The sequence below is a fragment of the Osmerus eperlanus genome, chromosome 11, assembly GCF_963692335.1.
Source record: "Osmerus eperlanus chromosome 11, fOsmEpe2.1, whole genome shotgun sequence".
NCBI lineage: Eukaryota > Metazoa > Chordata > Actinopteri > Osmeriformes > Osmeridae > Osmerus > Osmerus eperlanus.
The window spans coordinates 10,963,579-10,978,918 of NC_085028.1; the positions used below are offsets into that span (position 1 = coordinate 10,963,579).

Here is a 15,340-nt window from a genome sequence, read left to right on the forward strand (position 1 = left end):
AACGGTTTCTAAGTTCACCTACGTTATGTAAACCATTCGTATCTAAAACTTGTGCATCTAGTTGTCTGTGCACCCACCCACAGTAGTTGGAGTCTGAGTGGTCCACCTGAAGGAATAGTACAGACTTATTCACCTGGTGAGCAACATAGAGCTCCATCATCAGTCCTGTGCAGTAATCAAATACCTGTCTTGAGCCTCACCAGGGCAAGGGCTTGAAGTCAATACTGGTGTGAGATGAAAGGCTCTGCTTCCCTCTTGACTCTCCCCTCACTCACTCTCTATTTCTTCTTGCTCTCTCTCTCTTACTTGCTTTCCATCTCCCTCTCTCCTCAGATCTCTCTCTCTCTCTTTAAAGATCTCTGTTGTATCTCTCCTCTTCTTTCTCTCTCTGTCTCACACATTCCCCCTTCTCTCCTTTGCTTCTTTACCTTAACATTTTACTACAGCTAGTCGCCAATCCCTGCTGCCTGTAAATGGTAAATCAAATAGCTTACTGAAATAATCGATTGCGACCCACTGATGATCAATACTGGTCAATGTTTCTTAATGCTAATATTGATTGTCTTAAGTGCAGGCCTACTGTATGGAAGGAAGTGGCCTTGCCTTTGCTCAGACAAGGGTATTGGTGTAATCAGGGGATGGAGGAGACTGCCATAGAGTGAGTGTGTCTATGTGTGTGGTGTGCGTGTGTGTCTGTAAATGTGTGAGATCAATTATTTATCTGTGTCTTTAAATCAATTTTTCAACCAGAAGGCTATTGCTGACTTTGCAGTAGTAAATAACATGTTTCTCTAAGAATTTGAATGGTTGAGTTTGGTAAAAAAATATAGACTGACGTCTCTTATCTCTAACTCAGCACCCGGCTAAGGTTGTTTGTGCCCATGGCCTTTCCTGCGTGTGAGAGTATGTTTCCTGCTTTCTGTCTCTCTTTCTGCCCCCCAGTTGAACTCAGGTTAATTATACAAACCAATGGAAACTTCAGGTATCCACAGGCCGTTATAGCAGACCATTATGTCATTAGAGGTAGTCTTACACCCCCCCCCTGCTGTTAGACTGGAGATCACAGTTTGGCCCACTGCAGAGCTAACATGCACACCAACACGCACGAGGGATGGCTTATCCGCATACATACTCACACAAGCATGCACACACACACACACACACACTCACATGGACACACACATACACAGCAACGATCTCTCTGTACCTAGCTCCCAGCACACTCGGTTTTGGGTGGACATTAAAAACACACTGACATTCAGATAACATCACTTGACACTTAAATGCAGGGGTCTCCAAAAAGCCTATCTGGCTGTAGCTGCTGTGTGTGTGTAGAACGGGAATAAGGAAGTGACAGTGATATTTCCAAAAATCTCTCTCTTTCATGTTGCTCTTCTTTATCCCCTCTCTCTTTCAACATCAGTGCAAAATGCTGCTGGCAGTTCAGGATAACCTGGACGAACGAGACTGAGACAGAGTCTGTCTCTAAGCAACGAGAGCGAGAGAAGGAGCGGGAGAGAGAGAGGGATAGACCTCGAAGGAAAAGACCCTCTCGACCATGGTACGCCTTCTGCTCATTTGCATGTCATGTGCTTGAATCCCACATTCTTCATAAATACGATACATCATAGACACTCTTTTAATGGATTTAAATTGTTGGTACGGTGTGTTGACTGTACAGGTCCTCTGTCATGATTTTCTCTGGTGGGCCCCTACAGGTGGGAGGTTGAATGGTCACTCCCGGCCCGAGCGAAGGCCAGAGTTAGCAGGGTATGACAGCTCGTCCACCCTCAAGAGCAGCGAGCTGGATACCACCAGTTTCTTTTGACTCTGAGGACGATGACTCGGCAAGCCGGTTGAGCCAATCAGATTCTGTTTATTAGCCCAGATTTTTCATCAGGGAGACAAATTCATACACAAGCACACACTCACATAGTAATACACCACACACAAACATTTTTCTTGTCCTAATGAACAAAAAGGTGTCCATTTACACCAAAACATGTCTTAAAGGCACTTAATGTACAAAAACGACATGGTCAGGATATCTAAAGCTTCCTCCAATCACATGCTCTAGAAACTCTGGATAAAGGACAGCCTATTTTCTTTCTGAGCTCAATGCCCTTTCTTACTATTGGCTCAAGCAGATCATCACATGTGAAGATTGAACCAATGGTGGATGAGTGTACATTGTATGCCATCAAAGGCTTCACACCATCACACCTTAAATGATACAATATGAGTTGTGTCATAGCTCTGATGTCATTCCCCTCTCAGGTTCAGCGGTTCCACAGAGCAGAGCTCATCGTCCAGACTCATGAGACGGCATCGCCGTCGCCGACGGAAACCCAAAGCACCGCGGATGGAGAGGGTAAATGAGACAGACACACATGTGCGCCCCGATTCCAGATCTGCTTCCTGTGTTTTGTGGCCTATATCTGTACCTCTATCATCTTCAAGTTCTCTCTCTCTCTTTTTCTCTCTCTCTCTCTTTCTCTCGCTCGCTCTCTCTCTCTATCCTCCTTCATTCCCTGCTGCCTTCCTCTCTTTCTCTGTCCCTCTTGCTGTCTCCAGTCGTCTCACGTTCAGCAGCATCACAGACTCCACCATGTCCTTTGAACATCATCACTGTCACTTTAAACATGGGTGAGTATGTCTATATCTGTGTGGGAGCATGGGGGTGGTCCTGCAGTCTATTTTTGGTTTTTATCAAAACTCAAATCACACATTGAGGTGGATTGCGCAAAAGGACTGTTGAATCTCGTTAAAAGAAATCCACTGTCTCCTGTTTCCTATGCTGTTGAGTAGGCAGTGCAATCTATTTTCTTAAATCCTCTTTCTAACCCCCCCCCGCCCCCCAACCTCTTCACTCCTCGGCTTGTACAGAGAAGTACAACTTCCTGGGCATCAGCATTGTGGGCCAGAGCAATGAGCGGGGCGACGGGGGCATCTACATCGGCTCCATCATGAAGGGCGGGGGCCGTGGCGGCGGACGGACGCATCGAGCCTGGTGATATGCTGCTTCAGGTGTGTGTGTGTGTGTTTGACCCAGAGCTTTCTGTTGGACATGGCATGTTTTGTTCATTTATTATTTTTGTATATTGCGGCCTTATTGCCTGTTCACACCTCCCAGTAAACGACATCAACTTTGAGAACATGGGCAATGATGATGCAGTGAGGGGTGCTGAGGGAGATTGTGCACAAGCCAGGGTAAGGCTCTAAGGGAATATGGAATATATGTTTGTGTGGTTTTTTTGTGTGTCTGTGAGTGTATGAGTCTGTGTGCATGCGTGTGTGTGGGGGGTGTGGGGGGGGTGGAGGTATATCCTTTTGAGAGAGAGAGAGAGAGAGAGAGAAGAGAAGAGAGAGAGAGAGAGAGAAGAGAGAGAGAGAGAGAGACTGAGAGAGAAAGAGAGAGAGAGAGAGAGAGAGAGAGAGAGTGAGAGAGAGAGAGAGAGAGAGAGAGAAGAGAGAGAGACTGAGAGAGAGAGAGAAAGAGAGAGATACTGAGAGAGAGAGAGAGACTGAGAGAGAGAGAGAGAAAGAGAGAGAGATACTGAGAGAGAGAGAGAGAGAGAGAGAGAGATAGAGAGAGAGAGAGAGAGAGAGAGATGAGAGAGAGAGAGAGAGAGAGAGAGAGAGCAATGCTCGTGAACAGTTTCCTCTGTGTGCTGACAGGCCCATCACTCTGACTGTGGCTAAATGCTGGGATCCAAACCCTCGAGGATGCTTCACGCTGCCCAGGAGTGAGTACTCATTCACAGCCCAATTTATTTAGTCACACCTTATTCAACAGATACATAGATCAATCTAATGAAAGTTTGAGAGGATTGTGTTTCACTAAAAGGGAAATTTAACATTCTTGTATTTGGTGCCACTCCCACCACCATGGTAAGGGTGGGGTGGGGTGGGATGGTCCATATGGAGTCAGTGTTTCATGTAGAAACCCCCAACACGTACACCCCTCCTTTTTTGTAGGTGAGCCAATCCGTCCCATAGACCCTGCTGCTTGGGTGTCCCACACTGCGGCAATGACGGGGGCGTACCCGGTGTACGGTATGAGCCCTTCTATGAGCACCATCACCTCCACCAGCTCCTCCATCACAAGCTCCATCCCTGAGACTGAGAGTAAGTCCTCCTCCCCCTCCTCCTCTACGCTGGCATTGGCTGTCCTCATCCTCTTCTTCCTGCTGTGGCGAATGGCTCCCTTTGTGTTTGTTTCATGACTTGACCTTGTCATCAGACACTTTGGTTTTCTTTCATTCTCTATCTTTGATTTTGTTCTTTCTTTTCTTTCTCCCTTTTCTTTATTTCTCGCTTTCTCACTTCTTTCTTTCTGTTTTTCTTCCAGGGTACGATGACTTGCATCTGTCCATTCACAGCGATATGGCCGCCATTGCCAAGGCGATGGCATCTCCAGAGTCTGGGCTGGAGGTGCGAGACAGGATGTGGCTGAAGATTACCATCCCGAACGCCTTCATAGGTAGCTACAATCATTCTTTTGTCCTCTCTCACTCTCTCCCCTCTTGGTTCTTCTAGTGTTGTCTAAACCCAATGCCCTTAATGTGCATCTCTCACCTTGTCAAATATCTGACCCTGTCTGTCTCAGGTTCAGATGTTGTGGACTGGCTTTACCATCACGTGGAGGGCTTCACCGATCGCCGCGAGGCCCGCAAATACTCCAGCAACCTTCTGAAGGCTGGATACATCCGCCATACGGTCAACAAAATCACCTTCTCTGAGCAGTGTTACTACATCTTTGGGGACCTCTGTGGCAGTGAGTTTTACTTCAGTAATTGGCATGTCTGTCTTTCCCCTGGTCTTTTTGTCCTGCAATTACAAAATCTTAATTTAAATTATTTTGGGCTCTTTCGCCTGTCTCCCCCACTCCCTCTGCTACACCCATCCCCTCTCAGACATGGCTGGTCTGTCCCTGCAAGACCAAGATGGTTCCAGTGGGGCCTCTGACCAGGACACACTGGCCCCCCTGCCTCACCCGGGAGCTGCACCCTGGCCCTTGGCCTTCCCCTACCAGTATCCCATTCCACACCCCTACAACCCCCACCCTCTGCACGAGCCACCGCACATTGGAGAGGGGGGCAGCGGGGGTAGCCAGCACAGCGAAGGTGAGACGCTTCGACACACACACATGGTGAATGGAAATGTATTTATCTCTCTTGCTCTTGCAGGGAGTCGTAGCAGTGGGTCAAACCGTAGCGGCAGCAAGAAGGAGGCTGCAGGGGGCGCCGGCGGGGCAGAGTCCAAGTCGGCCGGCAGTGGCAGCGACCAAGAGCAGAGGCGGGAGAAAGCCACTAATGAACACTCTGAGGCGCCCCCTAGTGAGCACAGTGTGCGCAGCATCCACAGCCACTGCAGCTCCCATAGTGTCCACAGTACCCATTCCAACAGCCCGGTGTGTGGAGAGCCTGGCCTGCCCCCAGAGCCAGAGCCACAACTGCTTCCTACAGCTCCCCCCGGATCCTCGCCGGGCCGTGACATGGCTTCTGTGCCCCCTGAACTCACCGCTTCTCGCCAGTCCTTCCGCATTGCCATGGGCAACCCCAGCGAATTCTTTGTTGATGTTATGTAATGTGCGATGGGAGTCAGTTGATCAAGAGAAGGGTTCCTTTGCTGGAGAGGTTGATGAGGATGGAAAAGGTAAATGGAGAGCAAGTGGGGCGTGGCTGTGTAAAGAACATTGATGTCCATCTCCCCGTACCCCTGTAGCTGTTCTGTGTCTCATACTTTCTTCAGTGAAGAAAATTGGAATGGGTACAGCGCTCTCTCTCTTTATGTTCCCTAAAAAACGTTTGTTCTTTGCAACATTTTATATGTGTGTGAGTGTGTGTGTGTACTGTTTCTTTTCCTCTTCTCCTTGAAGTGACCTGTGTGTCTCACTTAACTGAAACGTATGTCTTTTTTTACCATCACATTCCCCCACCCCCCACCCTTATTTATCAAAGACACTTCAATAATAGACAGGAAATTCTAAAAAAGACTGAGGAAGTCTGTGGTTAGGAGTCTGTTTTCTCTGGGATTGCTCTCTGCTCTACATAGTAGTATTAAGCTGAAAACAAAACTGTTAAATGCATAAAGAAAATATATATGAACAGCACTAAGTCTTACATTTACTGATTGTCTTGTTAAATATACAGTTTATTTTGAAGGAATATGGGGAGAGAAGCCAAAAAGAAAAGCATATAACTAACCTACTGTACATCCAGACAGGAAACATGATTTCCTTTTGAAGTACTAATTTTCAGAGCTGATGGTGTCATCAAGACGTCATCCTCCTCGTTCAAGCTTTGATGTACAGGCCTTATGTTTTAATGGTACTTCTCGCATTCAGTGGCCCTTTGACAGGACACACTTTGTAGTTCACTCTTTAGCAGGATAACTGCTGCCACATCAAAAGTCTTTGTGGTCATGGTCTTTGATAATGATCTGACCGATCGCTTAACTGGAAGATTAAGGATACACTCGTTATATGTCATAAGCTTGACCATGGGTATTAGAGGACAGAGACTCACTTTAGGGAATTATCGGTTTTGGGAAAGGGTGGGTGTGAGCAATGTTGACCTTGTCTCTTTCCATCTTATTTTTCCTATCTCTGTGTACATTGCATTGTATTAGTCCAGCATTCTCTTTATTTCATAATTAACATCATCATTCTGCTAAAATTACAGCCTTATGTCTCAAATCTTCTCTTTCGTTGCCAGAACACATTTATCTCAAATCTTTGATTAGAGATTTATTATGTATAGTGATTAACAGTTATGTTTAATCCTTGATAAACAGTTTTATGAGAAACAAATTGTTTTTATTTATAAACATAGTTTTATTGCCTAAACATGACCATGTTTTGTGTGTTCTATTCATTAAATATCTTAAAAGTCAAGTTTTAAGTTCTGCTGCTTGTTGGAAAGCATTATGTCAATGAACGAAAGATCTCCTCTCCATTTCTGGTAATGGCTCTCTCATTTTCCAGAGAAGCCAATATAGTCCTGACAGGATCCCCATAACCACAGAGGAAACAGGAAACGTGCAGTTTGTGAACTATGAAGTTTGAGTTTGTGGATTCAGACTGGAGTCAAAAACCGGAAACACAACAGTTGCAAATCACCAGGTTTAAAGTAGGACAAAAATATAAAGGTGTAGTAAATCACTAATATCACAGAACTGGGAATGGGGGTCTAGTCGTCAAACCCATGTTATTTCAAACTTAACTGCTCTGCAAGTTAAGTTGTTGTGGACTTTATTTTTCTGTAGACTCCTGCAAAGTCAGCGAAAAGGACTCCCACATTCCGGGGGTTTCTAAGAACTGTCAATGATTGTATTTTTATATAGAAATAAACTATACTTACATAGAAATTAAACATGTAAATGAGAATCAACTAAGGATATTCAGGAGTAATCTCCTGAATATCTTGTCTCCGATACAACCTTATGCAATGCAATCAACGATGCTCATGCCTTTTGTTAAAACACGATGCTTCCATAGGTAAATGCTGGGTCAAAGACTGTATTCGTGACATTGGAAGTATTAGCTGCAATGTTCTAGCACTACTGACAGGCACGGTTTGGGCGTCTAACGTCAGTCAGTCAGCTGACAGAGTGGTCTGAAGGTAAGAGCGGTCGACATCTTGATTCGGACTCGGAGGACAAGACAGTGAGTCTATACCATTGAAATACTCGAGACATTTATAGATTTCAAATTGATGCTGTAAGTTGTCATTTACGGGATTTTTTAATGTCATTATAGTAGCCTGATGAGTGTCAGGCCGATGATACTAGCAATGTCGGCAATGCAGTAATTTTTGACCGCGAGTCGTGACAACGGCGAATACCACTGCTAACCGGGAATAACCAGACTAGCTAGCATAGCCTAGCCGCTAGCAACATATCTGTGTATCTAGCAGATTATCTTATTTTACATATAACTCTTGTTGATCGGGCATTTTGGACGTTCTCCTTTTACCTCAAATGTAAATTGGAAAGTGGCTTGACAGCTAGGCTATCAGCTAACATACGTAAACCATTAAATGTAGTAATCATTTTTTGTGTTGCTGTAGCTATATAGTACAGTACCCGGTCAGTGGTTAGTAGCACATAGTAGCTAGCACTAGCTGATCTATATGGCTTTGCATTACGAGCTAGCCACTACTACACCATTGCCAGGAGAGGCAGACATCTTGAGCTAGCCTGCTAGAAACCAATGTAGAAACCCTGCGACTGTGACATTCAGCCGAACCGATTAAATGTTTAAATAGTTGTTTTGCAGTCTGCATCATTACGTTTTGTAACATCCGATTGAAGTATTTTCTTCTTAGGCTAAGATTAGCTGCTAGCTTGTAGCTAATGACGTTATGACTGTTCCCCGGCATCACTTAGTGTCTGATACTATCAATAATCCTAAATTAAGACATTTTACAGAAATGTAAATTAGTAATTTTGCCCTTTCTTTCTGTAGTAGATCTATAACTATCCTAACCAACTATCAGCTATCCGATTGATGTTCAAACAAAATGTTCTAAATAGGTAATGGGTTTGGCTGGTTTTGCAGCCTGATTTGTCACAGTTGGATTTGGTCTAAATTAAACTAAGCATGTTTTCTTTTTCTTGGTCTAGTATTTGTCAGTCAATAAGGAGTGATTTTCACAGGTCAGCCTCCAGTACTACTAATAAATTTCATTAGAGCCTCACAATCTGAGTGTAGAGCTCCTGTGTACAGAGAAGCTCTCTCGTGTGATTTACGTCGAGCAGATATCTGGACAAGAATACATGAAGCAGTGGTTGTTGCTGTCTTATGTCTTAAAAAGATTGTATCCTTTCCCACACAGGCACACATCATGGGCTGTTATGAATAAAAGGTTGCCATCATGATTGGAGGACTATTCATCTACAACCACAAGGGGGAGGTGTTGATCTCTCGCGTCTACCGGGATGACATAGGGTGAGTAGTTTTCTGAGGAATTAATGATGTCCATGGGAGTTTTGGAGAATGGTGAAGCTGGTATTTAAGGATAGGAACAGTAGAGAGGAAGCACATCAACAACCAACTAGTTAGGGAGTCATGACTCCCTAATTTGGATTGTGGATCTGCATGGCTGTGTTTGTTCATCATGATTGTCAGTTCTTGGGAGCACATTCCACCTCCTTCTCCTTCCTCCATGTAATTGTGATGTTCGTACAACTTGAAACGCGAAGCCTGACGTGCTTGGCAAAGATGAGAGCCGGCCTATAGCCAGCCGAGCCTCTGAGTAAGGTACCATTCAGCTCTACCGTTGCTAAGAAACGAAGTCCAGCACTAGGCGACTAGCCCAAGGTCTGCGTTCTCATTCACGGGATCTGTCATTTCAGCCAGCACTGTGGCCTTAGCATGACCTCTTAGCATATCACATCATCTTCCATCTTCTCTATATCATGCCTCTCCTGTAGTTCTGCTGTAGACCTTTGCTTTACCCTGCCTGATGTGTCCTCCCAATTATCTAATGAATGGGTTCTGTGTTAGGTTGTGTTGACTCTGTGTTCATGTCTATTGTGTGTGGTGTGTTTGGCTCTAACCATCTGTCTTGATGTTATTCCCAACTCCACCTCTTCCTGTGCTTTTCCTGTTATCTTTTATGTGTCTCTCCACCCATTTTGCTGGTGTCATTTGTCTTCATATTCATCTTGCCCTTGGCTACTTTAGGAATAGGTAAGATATGCTTGGCAAGTGACAACATTCTGAATGCTCCCCCATGCCAGCATGCCAGTTCCAGTTTTCTACGCTCCCTGACCATAATTTGAATTCAATAACTCGTATACAGTACGAACCAGGCTACAGGCAACTGCCTGAAAATCCTGTAATCCCTATCTGGAAAAACTGGAGGAAGATCTTTTGAGACTGAGACATTATTATTGTGCAACAAAACACACATTTGAAGCAGTACTACAGACAAATTGTGCTTGGAAATGTTTTCCGAAGTGTCGTGGGTGGAGTATGAAAGCCTAAACCTCAGTTCTTTTGTCCAAAGAGCATGTTACTTTGTCCTTCATTTGAATCCAAATGTAGTAAACCCCTGTGTTATTTCTATTGACATAGGCCTACAGTAATGTTTGGTGCTCTCCCCATGGAGATTCTTCCCATTCTTCTTGTAAACTACTCTGAAGTCTGACATGTCTACCTGTCCCCGTCCCCCCCCTGTTTTGTTAATAGACGCAATGCGGTGGACGCGTTCCGCGTGAACGTGATCCACGCCCGGCAGCAGGTGCGCTCCCCGGTCAACAACATCGCCCGCACCTCCTTCTTCCATGTCAAGCGCTCCAACATCTGGCTGGCGGCCGTCACCAAGCAGAACGTCAACGCAGCCATGGTGTTTGAGTTCCTCTACAAGATGTGCGACGTCATGGCCGCCTACTTTGGCAAGATCAGCGAGGAGAACATCAAGAACAATTTTGTGCTGATCTATGAGCTGCTGGACGGTAAACACTGCCTGCTACTACACTCACACACACACACCCACACACACACACAATAGGGAAAGAGAAATGCATTTAGGATTTGCTTAGTGTTTTCCAAGGAAGCGTGTGTGGAAGGCTTTGATAATAGGGTGACTTGACTGAATGCAGTCTCTTAAATGGATGTTAGTGTGTGCTTAATTACAGCATCTTATTGAGTGTGTGTGGGGGTGTTTAATTATGGGATATCGTAGACATTGCTGTTTACATACCACCACTGCAGAATTCCAAGTCCCAGTAGCGATTCCTTCTAAAATGGCCCGTAGTCAGCATTTCTGCTGTGCTGTTGTTTTTTTAGGTTTTGATTTTTATAACATTTAGATGGGAAAATCGAAACCTAAAGAAAATATAGCGCAGGCAGTTGTTGTCGTGTGCCGATGTGCTGCTGATATATGAAGACCTTTCCAACTTCCACTGACATGTTTTGTGCGTCCCATGACTATCATATTTGTTGGGGCCATTCACAAGTGAGGTTAGTATAAAGATGACCAACCCCCAATTGGTAAGCTTGCAGCCAGACCTGTGGTTAGCCGGACAGTCCTCCTGGTTCTTGGTCTCACGGTCACCTTCCTCTGTAGAGATCCTGGACTTTGGATACCCCCAAAACTCGGAGACCGGCGCCCTGAAGACCTTCATCACCCAGCAGGGGATCAAGAGCCAGGTGGGTGAGATGAGTGGGAAGCCAGGCACAGTCTAGTTCTGACGGTCATGTCCTTCCTGAAGCTGTCTGTGGACCCCTAGACGTGGGGCTTTATTAGAGAAGGATGACACGGGTGGAAGGGAAGTGTAATGTCTCGTCTTTCTTTTCTCACCTCCATTTCAACACGGACCATGTTTCTCTGTGAATTCGGGATATTCTGTTCTCCAGCACCATGTGAGTACTCCTCATTAGGACGTGTTAAAATTAGGCGTTCATGTATAATCTGTACTGACATCCGTCTCTCTCCTTCTTTTCTCCCTCCTTGGCTTTCCACTGTATCCTCCTCCATCCTTCCATCCACCTCTCCTAACAGACCAAGGAGGAGCAGTCCCAGATCACCAGTCAGGTGACAGGGCAGATTGGTTGGCGTCGGGAGGGCATCAAGTACCGCCGCAATGAGCTATTCCTCGACGTGCTGGAGAGCGTCAATCTGCTGATGTCTCCTCAAGGTAAAAATACATTTAAAAAAAACACGCAACAAAACACCTGTCTTCAACCACTCTCAAAAACAGTCTTACAGCCCGCTCATAAGTCGCAAACAAAGAGTCTTCCTGTCCTGGTGTTGACCCCTGACTGTCTCCACCTCCCAGGCCAGGTCCTGAGTGCCCATGTCTCTGGGAGAGTGGTGATGAAGAGCTACCTGAGCGGGATGCCCGAGTGCAAGTTTGGCATGAACGACAAGATCGTCATTGACAAGCAGGGCAAGGGCGGGGCCACCGACGAGGCAGCCAAGAGGTGAGATTGCGACGGGACTCAAGACAAGTGCCCACAATCACATGGCTCTTATGTCAAAGTACTTTTTTTCTTCCAAAGTTGTCCTTGACTTCGTGCTGTCGAAGACGAGCCCTCTTCAAAGGGGGCAATCTGTTATATGAAATCAGTCGCTCTGGCTAAATGTTTTGATTTGAACAGTACAATGCAGAAGATCCCAAAGCACAGCAGGTGACAGGTAGGAGGAATAAGAGAGAGTCGCATAATGTAGAAACCTAAGATTAGATAAAGCTGTGCATTGCTTCTTTGAGGTACAAAGTTGGACGGTTGAGTGTTGGCTGCATCAAATCATAAAGTTCTGTTATGGACCTCCAAAGATGTTTTTTCATTAGCAGTAGCTGACAACTTGATAAAAAAATAAATAAAAAAACATGCTTTGAAGTGAAAGCATGCATTGGGTCATTCTGCAACTAATTCACATGGCTTGTTTTATGACACTACCGTATATGGTGCTTATGTAAAGTGCTTTAAGTTATGTTCTTTTTTTAAGTGTTTGTGTTTCCCCCCCTCTTGATTCGTGTTTAATTTTCTCCCTTCTCTGTGCTGGACCTCAGTGAGTTAGGGGGCAGGTAGCGTACCTCTCTCACTTGGTCAGACTGCTCCTCATTCTCAGTCTGCATCTGCTGTTTGTCCCCCCCACCCCCCCCCCCCCACCCCACCCCGAGTCTCCAATACTAGCCACAGGGCATGCAAGTCAAACAACCAGACAAGCTGTATGGTGTGACTTTGACTTGCATGACTCAGTATGTTTGCGTGTTGTCAGGGTGACCTGAATCTGAGTTGGCTATGTGCATTGGCTTGATGGGACATTGACTCAGTCATGGTCATTTAGTTTATTGTCCCCAGTCACCCGTACGGTGTTGTCAGTGTGTGTTTGATAAGAACTCCCATTCACCCATCCATTCTGTCTCCAGGGTTTGTTTGTCTACTTTTGTGACAGACACTAGACCATTGCGGTTCTGTGTGTAGCAGACTCCATAATGCCCATGTCAGTGTGTGTTGTTGTCACAGCGTTCACTGATGTCAGCTCTGTAGCATTTACTAACATGTAGTGGGGGTCTGGAACCACTTGGACCGTAGATTGTAGTCGGTCATCACTTCCCCTTTTCACATAGTCAACTTTTATTTTCCCACTTCCTCTTTTCAACCTCCAATAATCCCTCTCTCTCTCTCGTCCTTTTATTCCCCTCTCCCACCAGTGGGAAGCAATCCATAGCCATTGATGACTGCACATTCCACCAGTGTGTGCGCCTCAGCAAGTTTGACTCGGAGCGCAGTATCAGCTTCATCCCGCCGGACGGAGACTACGAGCTCATGAGGTCACACTCCTTTTTGTGTGTGTGTGTGTGTGTGAGAGAGAGAGAGAGAGTGAGAGAGAGTGTGTGTTTGCCTGTCGATTTGTTGTTCTCCTGAGGGAGTTAACTGCGTTCTTCTCTTCTATGCAGGTACCGGACCACCAAGGACATCATCTTGCCCTTCCGTGTTATTCCTCTGGTGAGGGAGGTTGGCCGCACCAAGCTGGAGGTCAAGGTGGTCATCAAGTCCAACTTCAAGCCCTCTCTCCTGGCACAGAAGATTGAGGTATGGCAGCCCATTTTCCCTTTAAGGCGTACAACTTCTCATGTGATCTGTGTGATGAAACAGGACAGTATATAGAAGGCATTTTTGTTTTTTTATCATACACCCTCCCCCTTCAGGTCCGCATTCCCACCCCTCTCAACACCAGCGGGGTCCAGGTGATCTGCATGAAGGGCAAGGCTAAGTACAAAGCTAGCGAAAACGCCATCGTCTGGAAGTGAGTTTTCATCATAGTTGAAAGAACCAATACAGAAGCCAGTGTTTAATTTCCTGTTTGCTAGTGGTTCTGTCAACTTTGTGTACAAAAGCAGTGTACGAAACAAGCTTTGTAAATAGTGATTTCAAGTCGTACTTGTGGTGTCTGCTCTGACTGCTGGTTCTGTCCGACTGGTTATTTGTGCAGGATCAAGCGCATGGCAGGGATGAAGGAGTCTCAGATCAGCGCTGAGATCGAGCTGCTGCCCACCAACGACAAGAAGAAGTGGGCGCGCCCCCCCATCTCCATGAACTTTGAGGTGAACTCTCTTGACAAACTCGATGACCTCGACAGCCAGGCCACGATCAAGTAGCTTCAAACATGTTTAACCCTCCGCAGTATAGATCTTAACCTCTCAACCCCCCCCTCTCAAAGGTCCCCTTCGCTCCCTCCGGCCTGAAGGTTCGCTACCTGAAGGTGTTCGAGCCCAAGCTGAACTACAGCGACCATGACGTCATCAAATGGGTGCGTTACATCGGGCGCAGTGGGATATATGAGACCCGCTGCTAACGGCCCTCACTCTCCAGGGAGCATCAGGAAGGCTGGAACAAGGGAGGAGTCGGGTTGTGAAACCGTTTGAAACTCCTCCTCTTTTTCCCCATCTTTTATGTGTGCCGGCTTAAAGCTTGGATAAAACGGGAGGGGGGCGGGGGTGTATTTTAGAGGAATAAGTGAACATGCTGATGTAGATGTGGACAGGAACATCCGCTTCTGTTTTCCTCGAGATGTGGTTTACATTTCGGCTGTTGCTCAACCATCCTATGTATTCCCCATGACTGTGTCCTCTGTCATCCATGTGATCAGCTGAACTAGGACCCCTTGGTGCTGGTGTAGGACTAGACGTTCTTTGTTTCCTGTAGCATTTAGCTAGCACCATCCTAATGCCAGTCCCACGCCTAGCCCCCTCATCTCCACTGGTGTAATCACTATTTAGTCTAGAGAGTACTGTTTAAGAAGGAGGCATTGCAGGTGTAACACTATTTCCCATACATTTTATACCGTTTTTTTTAACATCCCTACTCACCCTGGTGTATTAGTTATGGAATTGTCAGTTTTTGTAGGTAGTGCTTTGTCCATCCATACGTTTTGCCACCCATTCTATTATTGCACTCAGTCATCCTTTTCCCCTCGTCCAGTAGATGTTCATTTCATTATTGTATTTTCTCTACCCATGCAGATTATAATGAAATGTTTTTGCTGTGGTATCTGTTGGTTTGTTTTGTGTCAGTGCTGCAGATAATTTTCTGTGTGACCAAAATTGCAAGTATGAGAAACAAAACACAAAAAAGATTTTAAAAAGCAGGATCTGTCTCAATATATAAACACATTTCTACGTTATTTGAGCTTGGTGGAACTAGTCCCATGTTTCTTGCTGTCGGTGTCTGTAGAAGTCTGTTGAACTGACCTGTGTGTGTGCGTGTGTGTTGCTGTTCAGCCACAGTTTGCAAAACATCTCTCAGGAGTCTGGAATGTGTATTTTCTCATGCCCCTTACGTGGGCAAACGAGCAACTCCATACACTATGCTCTGATACCC

At 45.7% G+C, this 15,340-nt stretch overlaps 2 protein-coding genes across 4 annotated transcripts in view; both read left to right on the top strand.

The window, feature by feature from the left end:
• LOC134028714 (segment polarity protein dishevelled homolog DVL-3) overlaps positions 1-6,855 on the top strand; it is a 14,737-nt gene extending 7,882 nt beyond the window's left edge. Inside the window, 17 exon segments of the mRNA XM_062472453.1 lie at positions 1,424-1,541; positions 1,543-1,561; positions 1,719-1,822; positions 1,824-1,855; positions 2,278-2,376; positions 2,581-2,614; positions 2,616-2,646; positions 2,887-2,975; positions 2,977-3,031; positions 3,134-3,180; positions 3,182-3,210; positions 3,679-3,746; positions 3,979-4,128; positions 4,352-4,483; positions 4,610-4,777; positions 4,917-5,126; positions 5,190-6,855. Of these exon segments, the coding sequence (XP_062328437.1) occupies positions 1,424-1,541; positions 1,543-1,561; positions 1,719-1,822; positions 1,824-1,855; positions 2,278-2,376; positions 2,581-2,614; positions 2,616-2,646; positions 2,887-2,975; positions 2,977-3,031; positions 3,134-3,180; positions 3,182-3,210; positions 3,679-3,746; positions 3,979-4,128; positions 4,352-4,483; positions 4,610-4,777; positions 4,917-5,126; positions 5,190-5,590 (1,786 nt within the window). The 3' untranslated portion in view covers positions 5,591-6,855.
• Positions 6,856-7,425: 570 nt separating this feature from the next.
• Positions 7,426-15,285, top strand: ap2m1b (adaptor related protein complex 2 subunit mu 1b). Of its 3 annotated transcripts, none has more exons than XM_062472552.1 (12): positions 7,426-7,723; positions 8,841-8,953; positions 10,199-10,464; positions 11,079-11,161; positions 11,514-11,649; positions 11,791-11,935; positions 12,526-12,540; positions 13,171-13,290; positions 13,417-13,552; positions 13,669-13,766; positions 13,953-14,064; positions 14,181-15,285. In XM_062472552.1, exons 2-12 carry the CDS (start codon positions 8,880-8,882, stop codon positions 14,313-14,315), a joined length of 1,320 nt encoding a protein of 439 aa, XP_062328536.1. In that variant the 5' UTR covers positions 7,426-7,723; positions 8,841-8,879; the 3' UTR covers positions 14,316-15,285. The 3 variants fall into 3 exon arrangements, with proteins under 3 accessions (XP_062328536.1, XP_062328534.1, XP_062328537.1); XM_062472550.1 differs by having other exon boundaries at positions 7,426-7,669; XM_062472553.1 differs by lacking the exon at positions 12,526-12,540 and having other exon boundaries at positions 7,428-7,669.
• Positions 15,286-15,340: the final 55 nt, after the last annotated feature.